Source organism: Pyrgilauda ruficollis, unplaced genomic scaffold (assembly GCF_017590135.1).
Source record: "Pyrgilauda ruficollis isolate IOZ18807 unplaced genomic scaffold, ASM1759013v1 scaffold62, whole genome shotgun sequence".
NCBI lineage: Eukaryota > Metazoa > Chordata > Aves > Passeriformes > Passeridae > Pyrgilauda > Pyrgilauda ruficollis.
In genome coordinates, this window is record NW_024527933.1 from 3,113,325 (window position 1) to 3,136,752 (window position 23,428).

General features: G+C 47.0%; 1 protein-coding gene across 3 annotated transcripts in view; it reads right to left on the reverse strand.

Moving 5' to 3' along the window:
- The window catches only part of MAPKAP1 (MAPK associated protein 1), a 78,162-nt gene that overhangs the window by 12,230 nt on the left and 42,504 nt on the right, over window positions 1–23,428 (reverse strand). For 2 of the 3 annotated variants that reach the window (XM_041483934.1, XM_041483932.1), the window contains 2 exons: window positions 8,795–8,902; window positions 4,025–4,165 (listed from right to left, as the gene is read on the reverse strand). In XM_041483934.1, coding sequence (XP_041339868.1) covers window positions 4,025–4,165; window positions 8,795–8,902 — 249 coding nt within the window. The remainder of the gene's footprint in view (window positions 1–4,024; window positions 4,166–8,794; window positions 8,903–23,428) is intronic. The other variant, XM_041483933.1, reaches the window with a different exon arrangement.

Below are 23,428 nucleotides of genomic sequence, written 5' to 3' on the forward strand. Positions count from 1 at the left end.
ACATGCAATCACAGAGTAACAGGACCAGAGGTTCAGAAGGTGCTGAGCTGGAAGGGACCCATCAGGATCATTGAGTCCAACGCTGGCCCTGCACAGGACACCCCAACACCCCCACCCTGTGCCTCAGGGCTCTGTCCAAACACCTCTTGAACCCAGCCAGGGCTGAGGCTGTGCTCACTTTCCAGGGAAGCCTGTTCCAGAGCCCAGCCCTGCTCTGGGTGAAAATCCTTTTCCTGATATCCAACCTAAATGTCCCCTGACTCAGGCTCAGCTGCCCCCTGAGCCCTGCCAGGGTCACGAGAGCAGGGATGGCACCTGCCCCTCTGATTCTCCTTGTGAGGATGCTAAAGCCCCCAGCGAGGTCTGAGCAAACAAAGCACCCTCATCTGCTCCTCAGGACACTTCCAGAGCCTTCCCCACCCTCGTGGCCTCCTTTGGATGCTCTCTAATGGCTTCATGTCTTTTTCACGTTGTGGTGCCCACAACTGCACACAGTTCTCAAGGTCAGGCCACACCAGGGCAGAGGGCCAGGAGGATCCTGCTGGAACCAGCCCAGGAACTGAACTGAGCTGAGCAAACTTCCCAGGCAGCTTTTTACACCCAGCTGTGCAGAGCCTCAAAAACAACGGCGTGTCTCCGGGCATGGGTTACAGCGTGAAGCTCACGAGACACCAACAAAAGGAAGCAATGTAGGAAAAAAGTATTGAAGTATCATTTAACTCTTGCATCTCTGGAAAAAAAGCAGAAATCTTTCTCTCTCCTGAGGGTTCTGACAAGGCAGGAGCCTGGGGGGGTCTGGCTGCAGCCCCTGCCCTGAGCCCAGGCCAGCCTTGCCCACCCTGCGGGTTATGGAGACACCCCACTAACCCAACAATGCATTCAACACACCTCACAGAGAGATCACATTGCAATTAAGCATTGTATCAAGAGTCCAATTAACACCCAGGCTTCTGGAACTCACTAATTTGAGTAGGCTGAGGCTGTATCTGGAGCCCATTTTGGTTTGTGATTTAATTTTGGACAGATGATGTAAAATCGGTGTTGGTATTTCACTGTAATGGTTCATTATTCCAAATGGTATTTGCTGTAGTTTAAGGAAAATATGGAAGATGATGATACAAAGTCTCATTTTCTCACTGAAAAAAGTCAGGGGAAGTTCTAAAAATAAAGGTGCAAATTCTTGGTGTGTGAGGGCTGTTCCCCATCCCTTCCTCTAAGAGCACCACCCCTATAAATATCCTCAAAAAAATGTCACTGTTTGGTCCTGCAACTTCAGAATTCACAGTCAGTCAATACTGTTAATGCACCTTGTTAATTTGATAGGATTTGTCAGGTAACTCCACTGGAAAATTATATAAAACTGTTCCAGATGAACAGATGATAGTGACATGAATTAAAGTGATAGAACAATAGTGGAATATAAACCAGAAATGACACCCAAAGTGGCTGTTGATTTATTGCCATCCTGAGTTTGGTTCTGGGCTTCCATGTATATTAGTGCTACAAATCTGGGTCCATTTAGCAGCGAGATGCTCATACATACATCACCAGCTCCTGCTCCAAGCCAAGGTCACTCCCCATTGCATCAATCTTCTCAGCAGAGGCTACTTCACCATTTTGTAACCATCTCAGATGGAACAGACTTCCTCCTCTTTCATCTTTTTTTTATCATGTAAAATACACTTTAACTTCTATTATTTTTATCTGCAAATTGTTGCTGTATACTTCATCCATTATTTCTGTATCTCGACATCGCTGGCTGAAGCTCACCCACATCCAGAGAGTACATTGACAAAGAATGTTGTCTTTTTTGTGTTATTGTTCTCACAATCTGGATGTGTTGAAACCTAAAATCAAAACAGTATTGTGTCTGTGGCTTCTGCAGTCTCTGTCTCACAGCACAAATCACTCATACTCAAACCCAAATGAAAATGCTCCTTCTAGTATTTTTTAAATTCGTTCATTTTGTCAGAAGGAATGCCATCAATGTATGGGTCCAGCAGCAGTGTTCTGTTCTTGCTCCCTTTGTTGGGGTCTGCAATTGCCCCCTCCCCTTTCTGAGATACTTGCCAGCAGTTGTTTTCCCTGACAATATGCTCCTGTTAGTGGTGCTAATGTAACACACAAGTAAATGTGTCTTATTCCTCCAGAACATGATAGAGCCTTTGTAAAACTGCTGAGAGTGCTGCTGTGTGTGCATGACCCTGTGGTGTGGGCTGAAACACAAACCCAGCCCTTAAACTGCCACCTGAAATGCAATAACCCCCCCACTGAGAGGGTTCACCTTTTACCACAGAGTATGCACAATGTACAGAAAATCAAATTTACTCCCGTGCTTTTCATAAACCTTGTCTCAAATTCAATGACCAGGCCTCAAAACTGCTAAAACATTTCAAAAAGTGCAATCCACTCCTGCACAGCCACTGACACCACTGATCTGCCAACGGGGAGCAAAGGGATGACAGAGGATTTTTGGGGTCCTCCAGAAAACTTGCCCTGCTACGGCTGCTGCACAGAACTGATGGCACAAAAAAGCTGCAGAGAAAAGTCTTTGCAACTGGCCACCACCAAACTGCTGGAGAACAGCTCCCAGACCAGTCACCACGGCTGAAGACAAAAAATGAGCCCCTGTTTTTTCCATTTCAGGAGGAAGAAGCAGCCTGTCACTCACAGGTAACACATAACACTCATCAGCTCAAACCCAAACAGCCCCTCAGTCCTTGTTTTGCCAATCTTGCTCTTCTAATATCTTTAAAAAATTCAGGAGAAACCCCAGCAACTTACTCAGACTTTATAGAAAGATTTTGATTTTCTACATTTGCCCAAGGTTTGAACAGCCTGCTGGGGTTTTCTTTGATTAAAAAAAAAAAAAAAATTAGATTATAAAGCCCCATTGTCAGAGCACAGCCATCAAAATCACACAGGTTCACAGATTGTTATAAAAGGGAAATTTTATGGTCCTTACAGCACTGGGCAGGGTCAGCTCCTCCACTGCTGCACAAGTTGAGCCATTTGTTTCATTTAACAGCTCTTCTCCCTTACCCATTTATCTTTAGTGATCTGTCATGACCTTTCCAAGCTCTCATTTCTGACACTTCCCAGATACAGTGAGTCAAACTTCACTGGAAGCAAACGATCACACCCCGAGAGTTTGCTCACGGCAGCGAACATGGCCAGCACTGCCCTGCTGCAGCACAGCAGATAAATCCTGCCGCAACTAGACAGCTCAAAATAAACCAAAAAAGCCTCTTCTGTCAGAGTTTTACACATGTGTACTCTGCCATGTGCTTCAGGATGGAGGAATGAAGGGACTGCAGGGGCAACAACACAGGAGCTGGCATGGTTTAACAATTCTGAATTCTACGGAATAAATGTATTTTGTAAACATTATGGCACTTAATATCTTACTGCTGAATCATTTCTTTATGGAAGTATTTGCAGGAATGTCACAGGTCACCTACCAATGCATCATTAATCAAATTTTCACAATTTAAACACAAAGATAAAAAGCCATTCAATCATTTTAAAACAGTAATGGGGCTTTTATAATTCAGGATTCTGTCAGCCCTTGGCCTTCAGGTTTTCAAAGGCATTCAGCGAGCCAATAAGGACAATATAAAACCTTTAGAGAATGCTCATTTATTTTGTTCCACCTCAAATTTCCACTAGGTCGTTAAAAATCTTTCAGCCTCAGAAAAGGAAAAACCCAATAACTCCCAATTTTGCAAAGCCTCATTTAAAAATAACAAAACAGTTGGCAAGAAGCTTTCCATTAGGAAGCCTAGACTGAAAAAAAGAGACGAGGTCATTAAATAATGGCCTTCCTTCGGAGGCAACATGTGCAACTGATTGGGGATAATAAAAACACTGAAGTATTTTCAACGGAAAGCAATATTTTTAACTGCTGCAGTGCCAGCAAGGCTTTCAAGCACTCCATGAGAAAACGGGCCAGGGTGACAAGGATTGCTCCAGAGTGGCCAGAGATGGGCAGGCAGCTGCTGGCCCAGCTCCGCGCCGCGTTTACCTAGCTGCACGTCCGTGGTGAAGCGCAGCCGGTGGATCATGCTGACTTTGAAGGACTTGTAGTGGTGGCTGCTGAGCATGTCCTGCACCGTGGCAATGTCGATCTGGGGGTCCTCCTCAGAGACCTCTTCTCCTCTGGAACCTGCAAGACAAAGCGCGGCTCCTGGAGGGGAGGCTTGGCTCGGGGCTCGGAACGCCCAGCTCCTGCCTCTGGCACAGGGAAACCTCCAGGGCAGCCAGCGAGGCACCGAGCCACCGTGGCAGGCACCTGGGGCTGCGTGGGGAGCAGCACACCTGCTGGGGCCAGCTCCTGGTGGCACCGGGCCGTGGGTGCCCCAGGGGATGGGCAGGGCACCCGGCTGGCCACACACCCTGTCACCCAGCAAGGAGGTCAGAGCTGCCCAAAAGGCCACCCAGAGCTGTGTGTCCCCAGGGGTGTCTGTCCCCAGAGGTGTCTGTCCCCAGAGGTGTCTGTCCCCAGAGATGTCTGTCTCCAGGTGTGTGTGTCCCCAGGGATGTCTGTCCCCAGAGCTGTGTGTCCCCAGGGGTGTCTGTCCCCAGGGGTGTCTGTCCCCAGAGGTGCCCCTCAATACCACCCCAATCTCCCACGTGCCAGCAGCACCTCGGGCACGCTGATGTGAAGCTGCACTTTATTTACTGATTAGTATTCTCATTACCACTGCAGGTACTGCCTTTAGAAAAGGCAACAACTCATTAAGCCAAAATGCCAATTACTGAGAAAATATAACACACTTTAAAGATTTTTTACATTTTATGACGTTGGATTAACACCAATTTCAACATTACTATAATGCGATATATAATTGCACAGAGTCATTTCAATGCCAGCTGCTAATAAAGCACCTCAGCTCGAAATGATCATTCAGATGCTGGTAGATAAAGTGGCATAAATATGTTTGAAAACTGATTTAGCTTCTTACAGGAGATCCTGAGGAACGACACGTTTTGTTTAATATCCTGGCTAATGTAGTCCTAAAAGCTGAACCAACTGCCAGTTCAGAGAACTAAATTTGCTGCATGAGATTAATGAAAACTTTATATTTTGCTGAAATTTTAATAATGGGAAGATGAGATGATGGAGTTTTAGTACAGGTCTTAAAGCTCCAGCAAAGCAGGTACCAGCTGGTCAGGTTTTTCAGCATTAATTTTGCTTGAGACTTGTACTGTTGGAGTGGCTTCAACACAGCACCACTGTGAGCATCTGCTGCTAAATGAGTCCAAAACCACATGGGGAGCACACAGCAGGAGGTTCCCAGGACACAGAATTTCACCACAGCTCTCCCTTCTCACACACCACAGACCCTCCTCTGGGGAAGGGGGACACCAAAGGGTTAAGCTACAAATTGGGCTGTGCCATTCGACTTGAAAGGATTCCAAAAATCAAATTAAACAGTCTCCACGTGAATTTATGCAGAGCCATCTTAACACTGCAACCACTCCATGCTCCAGAATGACAAGATAAATTGTAATGGCTCCTTCCGAGACATTACAATGCATTTTGTCACAGACCCCTGTGTTAATGTCTCTATACCATGGATTATCATAATGTATCATGTCAAACCCTCATGCTGCACCACTCCAAAGATACACTGAGATATGTCAAACTTTTTGGTGCACTTAAAAGCATCCTGAGAGGCTGTGGTGTGGCAGTGCCTGGCGGTGTGGCAGAGGGTGGCACTGGCACTGCTGCTGGAGCCAGCCCGGACCCTCCAGGCTGGAAACCAGAGGGGTGTCCCCCCCTCACCCTGTCCCCACGCTGTGGGGTCACAGTGGCACTCTGTGCTGGCACAGGAGCTGTGACATGGCAGAACTGACCCCTCCACCTGGGCAGACCTGAGTCCCTGGGGAACAGAGCTTGGTCACTCGGGCCCCTCTCCTGACTGGAAACTCTGATTTCAAACGAGACCAACAATGGAAAAACAGCAGCAGCTCCATGAGCTGGAAGCCAGGCAGGAGCCAAAGCAGAAGTTTGGGAGCCAGCTAGGGCAGAGCCTCCTGTGACAGGGACCCCTGGCAGACACGGCACCTTGGGAGCAGCACTGAAGTGGCACAGGCAGCCCATCAGACAGAACTGAACCTGCACTTCCTCGATAAAACAACAAAACACAAAGTTAACTGCACTGCAAAAATGTCCCTTATTACTTTAATGTACTAGAATATTGCTTAATGAAAGTTCTTAATTGCAAGACAATTAATTACATACACAGAGTCCCCAATTACATTTTCCAATAAGACATTGGCTTTGCTATAGGTCTAAAGGCACTAAACCAATTTTAATATATTAAGACCAATTTCCCTTGAATACTAATTACTATCTAATGATAAAATGAGAAAGAGGAACTTTCCAGAAGTAAGATGGCAAGAATAAAACTAAATTAGCCATGAACGGCTTCCTACCACACATAAAGGCATTTCACATTACAAAGTGCAGCCTTCAGTTTAAAGATAAATCTTTGTGCAAGTTAAAAGTTCTGCACACTGGAAGCAGTTTATTAGCTTGAATGCTATTAGTAAATGCTGGCTGGAAAGGGGATTTCTCCATACATATTTCTTAATAATGGAAAGTTTTTGTTTCATTTAATACCCTGAAATATAAACTTTCTCTTTGCCCAAAGGAATGTGGCTGCTCTTCTCCCAGGAGATGCTTGCCATCATCCATATATATATTTATAAATTACTATGAGACTATGAAGAGCACATTTACAAGTAATAGCTGTTACAACAGAGTTTTTTTCTGACTGGCACATCAAAGCTAAAAGTATTTCAAATCAAGACAGAATGCACAAAGTGAATATTTCAGTTTGCTGATAGGATTGGCAAGCCATTATTTTATTAATAGTGCAAAACTGTCAATATTTCTATCCTGATGTCACGCCAAAAGATAGCTCCTAAGCGCCCCAAAATCCATTTTCTGATGTGCAGGGGGGAGGCAGGCTCTGCACAAGGCAGGGATTGTGAGTGATCCCACAAGCTGTACTGCCCTGGAGCCCCTCTGTGCAGGGCCAGGGCAGGGGGAGCCTGCAGGGCAGTGCCATGGCAGCAGGGCTGCAGAGCCTGCTCCTGGATGGGCACACAGACTGCTGCCCAGCACAGGGAACTGGAGCCAGCAGCCCCTGGACCCCCCACCCCTCTGCAGGGCTCTGTGCAGGAGCAGGGCTCACTTTGGTGTCCCCTGGCCTGGGAGGGAAGGGGAGCAGGGCAGCACAAGGACTGCAGAGGAGGGAGAAGAGTCCCCTCAACACTCTGGCTGACATTTATTTTGAGCCAAGGCTCCCGAGGCTCTCCTGGAGCAGAGCAGGCTGACTCCTGCTACACCACTTACAGACTTCCAACAGATTTACTCTTTCAGCAATGGTGCAGCCTGAACCCAGCCATTCATGGGAGCAAAGACCTGCAGGAGATACAGCTACAGCCACAGCCTGGATTCCTCCACAGATGATGAAAATACATTAAAAATGGAGTGTCTACAGTATTCTTTTAATTACAGAGCCTGGGTTTAAAAAAAATGTTATTTTAAATCACAAGCAAAACCCATGGAAGTATGACTAGTGAGCATCATTTCATAGATTAAAAATCAATACAAAAATAATAGGTGGGATGCAGACGTCGGGGAATTCTGGCTTGTGGAAGAGCACAACTCGATTAGTGAGGTCAGAATTGCTCCATTTCCTCAGCACAGCCCCCCTGCTCCCTCTTGCCAAGGTCTCTCCCACAGTTTCTCAGAACCATTTCATGCAGAAATGAACCAGGAGCACCAGGGACATTTTGGGAGGAAGTCCCACTCAGGGAGAGCAGCAGCCCCAGGTGGGAGCATCAGTCCCAGCAGCACGGGGAGCTCAGGCTGCTGCCCCTCTCTGGTGCTCCTGCTGCAGCCAGGCTGCTCTGGGGATGCTCTGCTGCCATTCTGGGACAAGATGCAGCTGCTGTGGCCAAAAAGCACCAATTGAAAGGTTTAACCTTTGCACAGAAAGAACAAACTCTCCCACTGCTTGAAGCAGGTTTTTACTATGGCTCTGTGCAGTGCTCTTGGCTGAGGGCAGGACTGTGACTGGCTTTACTCATTAGTACAATCAACATTTTTACACAAAAAGGAATGAAAGAACACCAAACCTGAGAGCATGGCTGTTGGAAAGAATGAAGAATGGATCAAAATGCCACGGGGAACAAGCACAAACCAATGTTAAATGTATTTTTTTAAAGTTTCATATTGTTTCAAGTAAAGAAATAAATCAGGAAATAAATATTAGGATCATTAAAACAGTAATAGAATAAAAATATTTGAGCAGAGCTGAGAGAAGATTATTTGTCTGGCACTTCAAAAATCATCAAACTGCTGTAGTTATTTCTGCATGGCTAATTTCTTTAAATTGTATTAGAAAAGCCCAGTGCCTCTGACAGCCACACTGACAGGCACAACACCCTGCAGACCAACCCCTCGACTCACTGAGCAATGTCTGCAGCACAGACAGGTTCATATTTCGTGTTTTTCAGGGTTGGCCATAACTTTACAGAGCAGTTTAACAGCAAAAGATTAATCACGAAGTGATAAACAGGATGCAGACTATTTACTAAAGGTATGAAATCCATCATTTCCCTCTGGAATATTGTTTTGGCACCACGGAGAAGTGCCTCGGGACAGAGAGTCTCGTCAAAATGTACTTGCCCAGACAGTACAGCTGGTGTTCCAAAACACATAACTTATGTGAGTTTAAGCAGTTTACAAGAGCAAAAGTGAAAAGGGGAAACATACTGTTCTCCCGGACAAGGCAGAATTCCAAAGTGCTCTGGCTCTCCAAGGTACAGTCTAAATCTACTGGGACATTAGGTTCACTCTGCTTCTCCAGCCGATACTGAGGACCTGAAACATAAAGTAACTTGTAAAATCATCTGTTCTCTAACAAAGTGATGGCTTAGCACGTCAACTAACACGAGGTTACTCGCAGCCCAGGAGCACGGCAGGTGGGTGTTGGTGTCCCAGAGCCCTCTGCCAAAGGAAGGGCCCTGTCAGCAGCTGGAGGATGGTGTGGAAGCAAACAACACATCCCCGCTGTCTCCAGCTGTCCCCTGACCTGCCAAACCCCTGTCCAACACTCCCACGCTGTCCCTGCAGCAGGTGAGGCTGCACCAAGCCCCTGCCTGGAGGGGGAAACGCCCTCAGACCTTGAGTACACCCTGGGGGCGTTTTTGGGGCATCTTTCCTGAGTGAGGAAGCCCCAGTGTTTGCTCCCTGCTGCCCATCCCTCTTGCCTGCACAGAGCACTGGGAAGTACCTGGGAAGGAAATCAGCCCTTCCCTATGGACTGCATCACACAGAGGGACAGATGCTGCTGCTGCTGCTGCTTTGAATGAACTATTTTCACATTTTAACAGGAGATCTTGAAGGTTCAGGTGCCAGCTTCTTTCTCCCCCAACCAAATCCCCAAAGTAAGGACAATACCACTTCGAAAGCTGTTTTACAACTACAGAAAATGTATCAAAAATTGGTTTTACAAAAACTTGGCCATTAATAAAATATCTTCTATTTGAATGGATCCTTAAACTACATGCCTTTACTGGAACAAAACCAGGACACTCTGATCCAATGGCAGGTGAAGCCCCACGAGCCAGCTCCAGCCCTGCTGTCCTGACAGGGGTTGGGAGAGCTCCTGGCAGGGTGGGGGGAGACCCAAGTGCACCAAGTTCCAGGTGGGACCCCGGAGAAGAAAAGCCCTTTGCAAGGGCAGGAGCCAGTGGGGCCAGAGCCCTCCTGTCCTCGCTCCACTCCTGCTCACACCTGAGAGCTGAAGTGCACACCAAGTTCTCAGCTGTGTATTTTCCACAAACAATAATTTTCTATAAATAATTTTCCATAATCCAGTAAAATAACCTGAACAGATACCTGAAAAATCCTAAGTGATTCAAAGTCCCTTTAACCAGGTCTCAAAGTAAAAACCTAGATCTGAAATAACAAAATCTATTCCCTCTCCACCACTACTTAAAGGATTTCTGACTGTTTGCTGACTTTGAATTACGAGCATATATGATGAAATATTTAAAATATATAAAAAAATTAAGTCTTTCAGCCTCCGATGGCATGTCTAAGGAATGGAATTTGTTAGCCAATTAATTTTAAATTGACTACAGCAGAATTTCAATTACAGCTTCTCCCTCCATCTCCCCACGTGAGGCTGCTTGGCCGGGCGCGCTCCCTCCCCGGGTGGAGCTCTGGGGACTCTCCTTATTCCAGTGCCACCCAGAGCAGTGCAGTGCCAGCCCTTCTGCAGCACTCAGGGGGCTCCCACCCTGCCCAGCACAAGCAGTGGTGGCACCAGGAGCTGCCCGAGCATCTGCAGTGCAAACCACACAGCACAAAGGAAGGCAAACAGAGCCAGCACCAACGCTGCTCCTCTCCCCGTTACTGGAAATGTGATTAACTATTGAAATTTAAAATAAATTAGATAAACAGAGGCCTGCTTGTTAGGCAGAAGCAAAATATACTGAATTGAAACAAATCTCAAAGCAGTAAATCAATTTGGATTTAAAATCTGGTGTAGGTTTAAGAACAGGACCAGCGACAGCAAAACCCAATGGCTTTGTCTGTTCATCCCAAGCACCTTCCAGAGATTCCTGAGCTACACCCAAGGGCACTGCTGGCACAGACCTGAACATCTGTGCTGCTGGTACCCAGTCCCAAAGCCCTGCTCAACGGGGGCAAACCCTGACACGACGGAAGGGTCAAAGGTAGGCAGGGCTCGTGGTCCCTCTGCCAGGATCTGATTCCACCAGCTGGATCCACCCCAGAGAGCATCAGCCCCATCAGAAACAGTCCCCACGCTGCTGAACCCTGAGGAGAGCCATCAGGGATCACCCCTCAGCATGGCTCAGGGTCATTTTCACCTGGAGCAGCTTGAGAACCCCATGATCAGCTAAATTGTTTTACCTGATCAGTTTGTGTCAAGCCTGTATTAACTCTGCTAATAAAGCAGGGAAATGGAGCTCCAGAGCAGGAACCAGCTCAAGCTGCCTCATGGATAGCTCCTTACAACCAGAAAATACTGAGAAATTAATAAAAAAGTGCAAACAGATTTTCAGAGAGTATCTACTCTTCAATTATGCTTTAAATATCTGTCCACATTTACATGACCTCTGCTTGCCAACAGATGAAGAACGTCAGGCTGAGTCTGTGGAGGAGTTTTACTATCAGGCTTCTCTCACAAGTTCAAATGATGTCACTGTAGTAGGAATATTGGATAATTTAATGGTCTCCTAATGGAATCCTGCTCTGTGAATTTCAACAAATTTTCAAGTGGCAACACCAAAGATGGATTTTATGGATTTCTGTAATCTGATGCAAATGTTCAATGCAGTTGTAAAATAAACCTTTAAAATCCTGGCACAGACTGTCCTGGCCAGTGTCCCAAGCCAAGCTTTCCTGCTGCTGGCAGCTCCCAGGGCTCCACACCCCTCCCGGGGGTGATCCTCCATCACACACATCCCTTCCCCCTGAGTCCCTGTGGAACCCCTCTCACCATGGATTCTGCCCACAGATACCCACTTGGCTATTTCAACACACCCCTTCAGAGACAGGAATGCTCATCAGGAACTAAAAACAAGGAAACAGACCCCAAGACCCACAGTCCCCCATGAGCACACAAAGGTGCCTGGGAAGAATCCCACCCTGTAATCAAATTAAGGGTCCCCCTTGCAGAAGGGAACAGCCACCTGCACACCCACAAACCAATTCTGTTGCCATTTAAGCTGCAAAGCTTTCAGAAAGGGCTTTTGAAAGCACGACCCATCAGTTCTAATTTTTAAAACTTATCCTTTCAGTCAAGACTAGAAAAAGGCCCATTCCAACTTTTATCTCCACTACAAAGTGCTGTTATCTTGGGCTGTTGTCAGGAGCTCTCTCTCTCTTTCTGCTGACAAGCAGAGACTAGAGAGATAAGATTGGGAACGAATCTCACTTCTCTGAGTAAATAAATAATCAATACTCATCTAAATGTAAATGAGAAAGTATCCCCCTCTGATAACAGGGCTCTTATCAAACAGCCAATTTTCTGCAGACATTTGGCCTCAACCAAATCACCATCATTCAGCCCCAGCCTAATGGCTAAAAATCGTAACTAAATTGAACCGATCACCAGAGATCAACTAAGTTCAGCCATGGCTACTACGGGTTCAAATGTTTGGAATGCAATTTTTCCCCCATTAACTTTCAATAGCAATGAAGAATGCCACGGTCAGGGGTGAATCTGCACAATAAACAACACTAGCACTGCAACAGGGAACCAGGCTTTAAACAAAACCCCAACCAAACCCCTCTCCATCTCCAAACTAGTTACTAGGGTGAAATAAGGATTACAGAAAGAATATTTAATGTTTGTGGAGTTGTCAAACCTAAACGAAAAAGACAAGTATCAACAAAACCCCTCAAACTGTTGAGAAATGAGGCAATACTTTACAGCATCAGTCTCTGCAACAAAACACATCCCTGTGCCTGTATATCCCTCTCTTCACCTTCAAGAGCTCCCACAATCCTCACCAACACCCAGTTCCACCTGTGCTACATCAGCTGTTTCTGTTCCCTTTACAGTCCATACATTTGTGCAAAACACTTCTGAGTTTCCCATTTCCATGACATTTGCCTCCTGAATTTATTCCACTGCGTGAGGAAGAGTATTCCTCTTGTTCCAATGAGCCACTGCCACCCCAGTGTTTGGGGTGAGCAGCTCCTGTCTCTGAACCACCTCAATAAAACCTTTCCAATGCACTGTCCCCACCACCTGCACTTCACCTCTTGTACCCAGTTGTGCCTTTTCCACTGCAGAAAAGCCCTTCCCTCCCAGCACCTGCTCCTCACTTCACGTGCCTGATCCATTTCCACACTCATCCCTTTCTGCATCTCTTCACTTCTCTTTTTTGAGACAAAATGCAGCAATTAAGATGCGGGTACGTTGGGATTTATGGACTCAGTTCCTGATGTTCCATTTGTCTTTCTGCCTGCTCCTGCATGGAGCTGAGTGTTCAGAGAGCTACCTGTGATGATGCTGGATACTTTTCCTGACTGATGGAAGGTAATTAGAGCCCATCATTGTACACATATAGTTACAGTTGCTTTTCACCATGTATATTATTTTGTACTCATTGACACTGAATTCCCTCTCTCGTTTTATTGTCCTGTCACTCAGCACTGTGGATACCTCTGCAGTGCTTCACAGACAGCTTTTATTTGCACTATTCTTACCTCTTTTGTATCAACAGCACATTTTGTCACATCAGCATTCACATCCTTTCCGTGCCCCACATTAAGGAACAATGCAGGTTGCACCAGTTCCACCGGAGCTCCACCAGTAACCTAGTTACTAATCACCAAGGGCCATTATTCCTATTCTTTGTTTCCTGTCTTTTAATCAATTATTAATCCATGTGAGGATCCTCCTTCTCATCCCGTGACAGCTTAATTGCTTTATGAGCCTTTGTCAAATCTTTTTTGGGAATCTAAGCATGCCATGGCAAACCCACCACCCCTTTCAGATGGTCTCTGGCTCCCTCTCAGCCTGCTGGAGCACAGCCTGCTCTGCCAAAGCCATGCCCACCTCTGCCCTGCGTGCTGCATTTGCTCACGTGCCATCCATTAATCTGCTCTTTGCTAGGGGCTCCTGTTACAATCCCACAGTTTGCCTGGTGAGAAAGCCCAGGAAAACCTGTCTGTCCTTGAACTCCTTCCACAAACCCCTGCCACCTCCCACACTGGGAGCAGCTGGCGTGAGCAACACGTTGAACACGGCGTTAATGGAGCAGCATCTCCAGCCCTGACCTCAGCATGCTCGGACACTGCTGCCTGCTCACTGGGCTCTGCCAGCACCCCGCAATCACAGAATGGCTCAGGGCAGAAGGGAACCTCACCCAGCCCCTTCCCCTGCCACCCAGGGACACCTTCCCTGTCCCAGACTGCTCCGAGCCCTGCTCAGCCCGGCCCTGGGCACTGCCAGGGATCCAGGGGCAGCCACAGCTTCTGTGGGCAAAGGGAATAACAAAGGAAATGAAAAAATGACAAAGAAAATAAGAAAGAAAAAATTAGAAGTGTGGGCAGTTAGGCAGCCACGGCGACAGATGCTGGGCAGGAGGGAACAAGCAAAAGGGAACTGAGCACAGGCAGAAGGCAGCAGAGCAGTCAAAAAACCCCTGTTGATAAACACTTAACACTGATGTCTGTGGGACTTTCCGTTTCAAGTCCCTCCTTTCACAAGGATTTGTGATTTATTGCTTTGCTGCTCCATCCCTGGGCTTTGAAAGCGCGATTCCGCTCGAGTTTAAACTATATTTATATTTATTTTTTTGTTATCGCTTTTTTATTATTGCTATAGAAAATATTTGCTGGAAATATGTTGCAGCTATTACAAGGTCATAAAAAAGAGGAGATTTATGTATTTCTATCATTTCAAATAGTCTGTCAGAAAGTATCAGTCGTGCTAAGTGTAAGACTGCTGGATTCCAGTGCTCCCTCCGCCACCACATGGGCAGCAGATGGAGGAATTAAAATAGCTCAGCGCGGAGGCTCCTTGGGTGCTGGCTGGGAGGAGGGAAACCGAGGCAGCTCCTCGTCCCCTGGGGAGGCCTGGGGGAGCCCTGGCCCCCTGGATGCTGGACATGGCCCTGGGCTGGGGACGAGCTCCGGGCCATGAACAAAAAGGGCAGAGGAGGAGCAGGATCATCCCTGCGGAGAGCAGGGAAAGGGGAGCAGGGACAGGGCTCCGGCCTCCTTCCCTGGGAGCTTTCTCAGAACATGACAGAAGGGGCAGGATTCCATTGTGTGCTTGGCAATGACAATAAAACAACAGAAAATATGTAAACAGTGTGAGAGGAACTGGCTGCAGAGCAGAATGTTTACATCTCCAATCCTGCTGCTGCGAGGACGTCTTAAATCTGTTTATCCGCTAAAAATCCCCAAAGCCCCTCAACACCTCTGAAGTGGAATAAAGATTTTATCATTACAAATGCAAATACTGGTTAATAAATAAAGATATTTAAATAGTGAAAACAAACTTTTAACATTATGCACAAGCATGAGAGGTTTTTTTTAGCCCAATCTGTTTTTCCTTAACTTGCGCTGTTGTGACATTACCGAATTTTACACACAGTTATCTGCCGCTCTCCACAGAAATACAGATGGTTTTTGTAGAAATAAACAGTCATTTATATGAAACAATTGTAAAATAGTTTATGGAAACCAGTGGTGTAATGCATTCAAATAAATGCCAGGCCTGGTTGATGGAGAGCCAAGGTGTTAAATCACACTGCTCAGGAATTCAGCTGTGGGAAACAGATAGTAAATCCAGAGTGACAGAATTTCCAGTGATGGCAAAGGTTTCTGACATCTAGTCCAGTACACAAAAACTACAGCAGTTCAAACCTATTTTACTTAACACTACCTTGACAGCCAGTGAAATTAAAGAATTTAGTCAAAAGCCCCTTAAACAGAAACAAACACTTCATTTCTGGATTGCTTTTCTGGGGAACAGCAAATGTGCAGCACGGCCAGCAGCAACCCGGGCTGTGCACAAAACAGAAGGGTTTTATTTAATTGCTACCTTTCTGCATTAGCAATGTGTAGCCCTAAAAAAAAGCTGAGACAAAATCATCATGTTTGATCTATAACGTAAAGCACCTAGAGCAGAAATCCAACACACAGGTTTTATTTTAAGCTCTGCAGCTGCCCCGCTCTGGCCCGGCCAGGGCAGGGAATGGTCCCCGAGGGGCCGTCCTGGGGCCAGCCCAGGTGGGCATTCCTGGCTGACCAGCACCAGGGCTCGCCCATGCCTGCATTTTCAAGTGACAAATGTGCTTCTCCTCGGCCGTGAAGACACCAGTGATTGTTCTGCAGTTTTGGGCAGCACAACCACAGCGCACTCGGGGGCTCAAGAGCACAGAGCAGGGAGGAGCTGGTCCCGTGAAGGAACAGGGACCAGCACAGCCTCTGTTCATCACAGTGGTGAAACAAGCACAAAAATCTCAGTCACCCAAACGCTGAGCTGCCAGTTTAAAATGTCCATAAATTACAGCATTATTACCAATCCAGAAGAACCAGTAACCACAGGAATTCAATACCATCAGAACCAAAACTGTTCAATATTCTACTTTCATTTCGGAGGCTGGGCATGAAAAATTCTTCTGGGCTGATACCCAGCCCCTCAGCAGCCCACGGCACAGGGCTAGCTGGCCATTGCTGTTCTCACCAACCGTTCACACGCGTTATTCCTGATGAGCTGTTCCACCTACACCAACACACCGGGGTCTGCCCAGCGTCAGCGGGCTGGGAGAGGGAAAGGGCGAGCGGAATAAATCACCCCGCGGCAGAGCCGAGCCGAGCCGAGCCGAGCCGGGGCAGCAGGAGATCACTGCCAGCAGCTCCATCGCCCCTCTCCGCACCCAGGGGCTCGCCCTGCTGCGGGAGCACCCCGCAAAGCCGGGCAGCGGCAGCGCTTCCCTTCCCGCACCGGCCCCTGCTCCGGAGCGGGGACGGGAGCCGAGCCTGCCCCGGGAATGGGGGTACGGCCCTGGGAATGGGGGCACGGCCCTGGGAATGGGGGCACGGCCCTGGGAATGGGGGCACTGGTGCTGAGTGATCCCAGCCCCGGGAATGGGGGTATGGCCCCGGGAATGGAGACACGGCCCCGGGATTTGGGACATGGCCCCGGGAATGGGGGGTACGGCCCCGATAATGGGGGCACGGCCCTGGGAATGGGGGCACGGCCCTGGGAATGGGGGTACAGCCCCGGGAATGGGGGCACGGCCCTGGGAATGCCGGTGCCGCTGGGACCCCCGAGGTGCCACAGGGACCCCCGAGGTTCCGCGGGACCCCCGAGGTGCAGGGGGACCCCGGAGGTGTAACAGGGACCCCCGAGGTGTAACAGGGACCCCCAAGGTGCCCCTGGGACCCCGAGGTGCCGCGGGACCCCCGAGGTGCCGCTGGGACCCCCGAGGTGCAGAGGGACCCCCAAGGTGTAACAGGGACCCCAAGGTGCCGCTGGGACCCCCGAGGTGTAACAGGGACCCTGAGGTGCCGCGGGACCCCGAGGTGCCCCTGGGACCCCGAGGTGCCGCTGGGACCCCCGAGGTGCCGCAGGACCCCCGAGGTGCAGAGGGACCCCGAGGTGCCGCGGGACCCCCGAGGTGCCGCTGGGACCCCCGAGGTGCCGCGGGACCCCGGCCGTGCCCGCACCAGGCTCCGCAGGGCTGCTGTAATGACCCAAAACAAAGCACCGAGCCAGAGCTCTCACAACCACCACCAGGCAGAAAAGCACGAGTGTGAACACAAGGAAACGCAAATTAATTGGCTTTTCACTGTCACAGATGCTGGGGCTTCCATCCCAGAAAGAGTCAGAGCAAACATATGCATCGCCTACTCGAACATATTTACTTTTAAATTTAAACTCCTCAGTTACCATCATTCCATGACAGTATCAAACTTTAATGACAGTTTATTCTAATTGTACTTCATCTGTTAGAAGTGCTTTTATCATAGGTTGTAGCTTTACATAGTTTATCTTTTTAATTCTCCTTTTTAAAAATGTATTAATAAATATATGTGCAATCAAAATGCACACACACCTCCCTTTACAGACATTTTTTTGTCCTACTCTCCCACCAACAAGGTAGGATGAGGAAGGAAAACCCCAGCAAGGCCCACAGCTCCTCTAGCAGCTGCTTTAGAACATTTAAGACACGAAATTTGACATTAAATGTGGTTCTGACACTGACACGTCAGAAACTGAATTTTCAACCACAGCTCAGAGCTCTCCTCCCCGGCTGCTCCTCAAACAAAGATGAGCCCCAAGCAGAACTCCTCATCTGAGAGGCTCCAGCTTCTGAGGGTGACTTGAACTTTGTGTGAACAAATCTAAACCGCGGCAATAATCAACCACAACAAAACCTGCCTCTGTAACAGACCCTAACACCCCGTGCTCCCAGGTACCAGGGGATGGAACAGGCTCCTTTCCCTGGCCTTGGCAGCTGTAATTCCTCTGATTCTGGTGTAGAGACTAAAATATGATATGGAGGCTTTTATCTTTAAGTCCTACGCCTGTTTCTTGAATCTTGCTCTTTTCTTATTATTCAGCTTCCTGTGGCAGTGAAATAATACACTTAAACAGAGCAGGAAGATTATTTTAAACTATTTTTGGTCACTTTACACATTTTAAAGAATGCAAAAAGCACTGGTTGACAGCTGTTAGGGACTTGAATGTTATTGCAAAGCAGCTGTTTTCATTTATCGAAAAAGTATTAATCTTTCTCCAAACTCACAGAACACTGAGCTAATAACTCTCCCTCTAACCTACGGAAAATACAGGTCACGTCTGTGCAATGTTGGCAGAAGGTTTTGTTTATAACAATTAAACTTGTAGAGCATTTTGTTCTTAAAAGGACTGAGCCTTTCTGGTCGGGGGATGTTTGCAGTCGGAGGCAGCTATTAAATAATAATCAGTAGCATGTTCACCCTGCAAAGAATTTCTACTTGAAATCAGACAAGATTAATCAGAGGAGACTTCTCTGTTCACTAGAAATTTCAGATGAAGAGAGGCTGACACGGACCAGGAGCAGGCAGGATTATTCCAACATTTCAGCATTTTATGTTGTTTGGTTTTGTCTCTCATCTCCTCCTAAGAACATTCGGTTTTTATATACTGACATCGATGCTTAATTTGTTTGAAAACAAAGCCTCTGCACACATTCTCTCTGCATTGTTATTTACTTTACATTAGTATTTATAGTCCATTCAGTGGAGCTCTGGAGGAGAAGGCAACTGGCATCCCGGGGAATGTGTTTGTGGAAGAGCAGCAGGAATGAGACAGCTCACAGGCAGGGAGATAACTTCCCAGTGTACATGTAGTTCCTGCACATATTTAATTTGAGAATCACCATGGCATCAGGATACATGAAGTATCAAGGATGAAGTCACCATCTTTCTTATGTTCTTAAAATCGTAATCCATGCAAACATATTTTATAGGGAATAGAGTGCAGCCTTTGGTGCAGATGTAAAAAGCCTGATAAGATCTCCCTGCCTGCTGCACACTGTGGGCTGCTGTCAGCCCCAGCCTCAGCTGAGCCCTGGGATCAGAGCATGGGCTGTGCCTTCCACCTTGGAAGAGCTGTGCCTGCCTTGGTCCCTCTGAGCCTTCCTGAAAAAGCAGGATTTAAAGTGCACATCTACCACAACCCAAATTTCTTACATGTTAATGGGGTAACACATGAGTATTGGTGAAAGCAAGACCAGCAGAAGCACACACCAGACTGACTGAGCAGGAAAATCATTTCCCAGTAAAGCAAATCAAGTTCTAGGGGTAATGGTGTTCTACAGTTCTGCAACATGATCTGTAGGACCTACAAAGCTCCCTCTGCCAAGTCTGAGGGTGGGATTTTCAAGCATGACCAACAGCTACCTGCTCCAGAAGTTAATGTTAAGGCTGTTACTGATCTCTGGGGAGCAGAATTATCCCAAGCACTAAAACACCCAAATCTCACCTTCTAAAACAGCTTTTCAGGACTTGGTTATTAGAGCTGTTCAAAATCCAGACAGCACGGTATCTGACATTTTCACTGACAAATTCAAGGAGAACAGGAAGTTCTTATGCTCCCAATCTCCAGCAAGTGAGTTCTTTTCTGCAGATCAACCACACTGCAGAGAGATTTTATATTTACACCATCAGCTGCTGAAGTGCTCAAAGAAAGGAGATGTGGGCATGGCAGGATTATACAAAACAATCCCTAAACTACCTCTGGACATGAGGGTTCTCCAAGGGTTGTTATCCCAGTGCCTGAGCAGTGCCAGCTCTGTGCCCAGCCAGGTCCCTGTGGCACTGATGGAGCTCCCAGCTCCCCTCCCTGTGGCTGGGGCACCACCCCATCCTCGGGCTCTTTCCCTCCCATCTGAGCTATTTTCAGAAAACCCTCTGCCATGAGCAATGCCCCTGAGCCCCTCAAGGTGGTTTTGTCCCATCCTGGATCAGACCAGCCTCCCCTAGAAGCCCATCCCACAAGTGCAGTGTTTTATTTCCAGCCCTCCCATAAAACATGCCTGTGCAAGGCACGCTGAGCACGCAAGAGGTTAAACAAATTGATGGTAAAGTATTCGACTTCGTTAGTTTTCATTACCATAAGAAAACATCAATTACATTTTCTATTTTATGAGTGTACACAGGGGAATCCATTACAGTAAGGGAGAGGCTGTACAGCTCCTTCTGCTGCTTCTCTCCTCAGCAAAAAGAACAGTTTGTTTTTAAAGCCAGTGACACCAGCCCAGAGGAAGGGAAGGCACACCGGCGTATCTGCATAGACAGCTCCTATCCTGATTTATCCAGCCTGGCTCCAACTAATTAAACATCTGCCTCGACGATTTCCTCTGCAGATTTATCTTCTCCAGTACGCAGCACTGGCTGGCTGTTACAGGCTCTTCCCTAACTCGCAGCCATGGCTGTGCACCTCTCCCAGCTGGTGATTTGGGCAGAGCTGACCCAGTGCTCCCACCAACCCTCGTGGCTCCCGTGGTTGCACAGCTCAGCAGGTCCCACAGTCCTGCTGCAGGACAGCCAGTCCTCCAGGAAAGGACTGTGGCCAGCCTCTCTCAGCTACAACACGTCCAGTTTCTTCACCACCTGCACTTCCCCTCCACTGGCTCAAATATTGTTATTTCAAAATGGTCAGAGTTCATGTGTCAAAAGCCTTGAGACACTAAGAAAGAAGAATTGCAAGGAAGGTGACATAGTTTGAACAGTTTGCAATAATTTTATCTAAATAGAGCTAGGCACAGTCAGCAAAAAACTGCTGTTTTTTCAGGCCCCTTTCTATGAGGAAAAGGCTGTAGCCCACTTCTGTCTCCTACTGATCAGTATTCTGCTGCAACAAATAATCTTTACTGGCTGAACAAAGTATTTAGAGAAAACTAGCTTAGTGTTTTAGCCCTTGGCATGCTGAACAAACCCTTCCCAACTGTACCACAGGAATTCCTCAAATTTGCCTCACCCAAAGTAGCCAACCCAGGTTTGCATTTTCCTACCAATTCAGGACCAGTCTGAAAAACATCCTGTAAGTCAGTGGAGAAAACAGATCAGAAAGCAACTGCTTCCACCAGTACTTGACAACAGCATAAGCTGCAATGCAATAAATTCATCTGTCCTGAAAAGGCTGATCTGGAGGCCCATTGAAGACAGGCAGAAAAGCGCATGGGCATTTCAGTTTTATTAAAATATTCCAAAAACTTTAAATAAACATGTTCAGCCAATTTTTAGTAACGACTTTTTAAAAATCAGACCAATCAGCTTTAAAGGAAACATTGCTGAATGAGGAGAAATGTTTCTCATAAATTATCTCTTATCTTTTATTCAGAACCTTGACATCCTAATCCACTGGTTAATAATGACCTGAAGCACCCTGGCCCAGGCCTGTGCTAATGCTCCGATCTGCAATTCCATTTATCCCTGCATCTCCCAGTGACAGTGAGAGGCACATCCTCTCCAGTGATGAGGGATCTGGGGGCAGGTGAGGAATGATGGCAAAACCTTTCCTTTTCCTCCTGCTCCAGTCTCTCTGTGCCCACTGTGGTGGCATCCTGAGCTCTGCCTGCCCTCACAGCATGGCCAGCCCGTGGCAGATGGGGACTGGCACAGCCTGTCTGGATCCCTCTGTGCACACAGCTACAATTGCTGCTGCTTTAAAGATAACAGCAAGACCTTCCTAAGCCCCCCCACCCACCTAAAACCTGATCGTCCACATTTTGGGAGAGGGATGTAATTTGGAATAAGGAAAGGTTTGGATAAGCTAAGTTAATGTTAATAAAAAATTCTGATGCATCCCTATATACCCTGATCCTGAAAAGGGTTCTGAGCAGGAGGGCCGAGGCAGCAGAATTGAATGTATTAGCTGAGGGAAGAAACGCCAGGTCCATCCCTTCTCTAAACTACTGAGCAAAAATAACAAAGTCAAAGCAGAATCAAATTTCAAATGGACAAAGAATAAAACATCTGTTACACGAAGGGGGGAAGCAGTTTAAAGACTGAGCTAAGTGAATCCTTTAGCAACCTCCCTTCAGGGAAGGGAAATCTGACCCCGGGAAATAAATAAAAGTCACCCAAAAAGTGAACAAAAGAGGTGTTTGAAAAAACCCCAACACCATTCATCGCCGCTAACGACTTGTTCATTATGAGTGATGATGGATAAAGACTTCTCACGCTGAGATGAAATCAAGATTTATATGCATTGTTTCCTCTCCCAACTTGTGGGAAGATCATCATCATTTAATTCTATCTCTGCGGCCAGCGATGGGCATCCAGAGAGCCGGTTATCACACGGCGCTCTCAGCTGCCAGGCCGGGACGTGCCGCTGGCACATCTGGAGCGCGGCGCCGCAGCCCGGCTGAGCGATGGCTCCTGGCCACCCTCCAAATTGCTGCAGGCTGCCGGGGCTCCTCTCCACCGCCCCCCAGCACTGCTCCTCTCCTCCTCCCTCCCCCCATTTTTTTTTTTTTTTTTTACGAGAATCAGATTTTCATTGCTCCGTTCAATTGCTCTTCTCTGCCATTTTTTACAGCTCTTATCGTTCCCTTGGAATATGGCCTTGAGACAGCTCATCCGTGTCCTTCACTGTGTTATCTCTTCTAACTTTTATTAAAACTTCAGCTCTCATCTGAAGATAGCTAATTAAATCCATGACAGATTATACACGCATTTAAAAACTGCACTGAACTACTTTTTCTAAGGAGAACAGGGTTTATTTTCTTTTCCCATAGTTAAAACTGAGGGTGTATAAGGAGGTTTCATTCATTTACAAAGACAAGATCCTTATCTTTCCCACTATATAGATGGGTTTATATTAAAGTTCCTTTGTTGCGTGACAAGACTCAGTGCAATTTCTCTCAGTAATTATTTCTTGTTGCTGGAAAGATCTCTCAGCCTTATACTTGTGAAATATATACACTAACATACATGTGAATGCACATCTACCCCCCAGAAAAACATTGTTTAAAATAGAAATACAAGCACTGTACATTTTCCTTTTTTAAGTGTTCATATGCCTTAACTATAACAGCACTATTTTGATAACATTGCAGAAATTTTTCACTACAAGTAACAATGAATCTCCGAAATTATTTAAAATCACACTAAGCATAATTTTCTTACATAAATTAGAAGTATATACACAAAGTCTATCATGGGCTGGACTTGCTGTACTTCTACCCATCATCCCAAATTACCATGAACTGGTGTTGAATGCAAATGGCTTTGTTATCATAAATAAATATTTGCAGGAATGGATCTACTGCTCTGCAGCAAACATTATGCAGCTCCTGCACTGCCAGCTTTGTGCCAGCATGGAGAACACAGACCTGTGCACAGAACTGCTGTGAG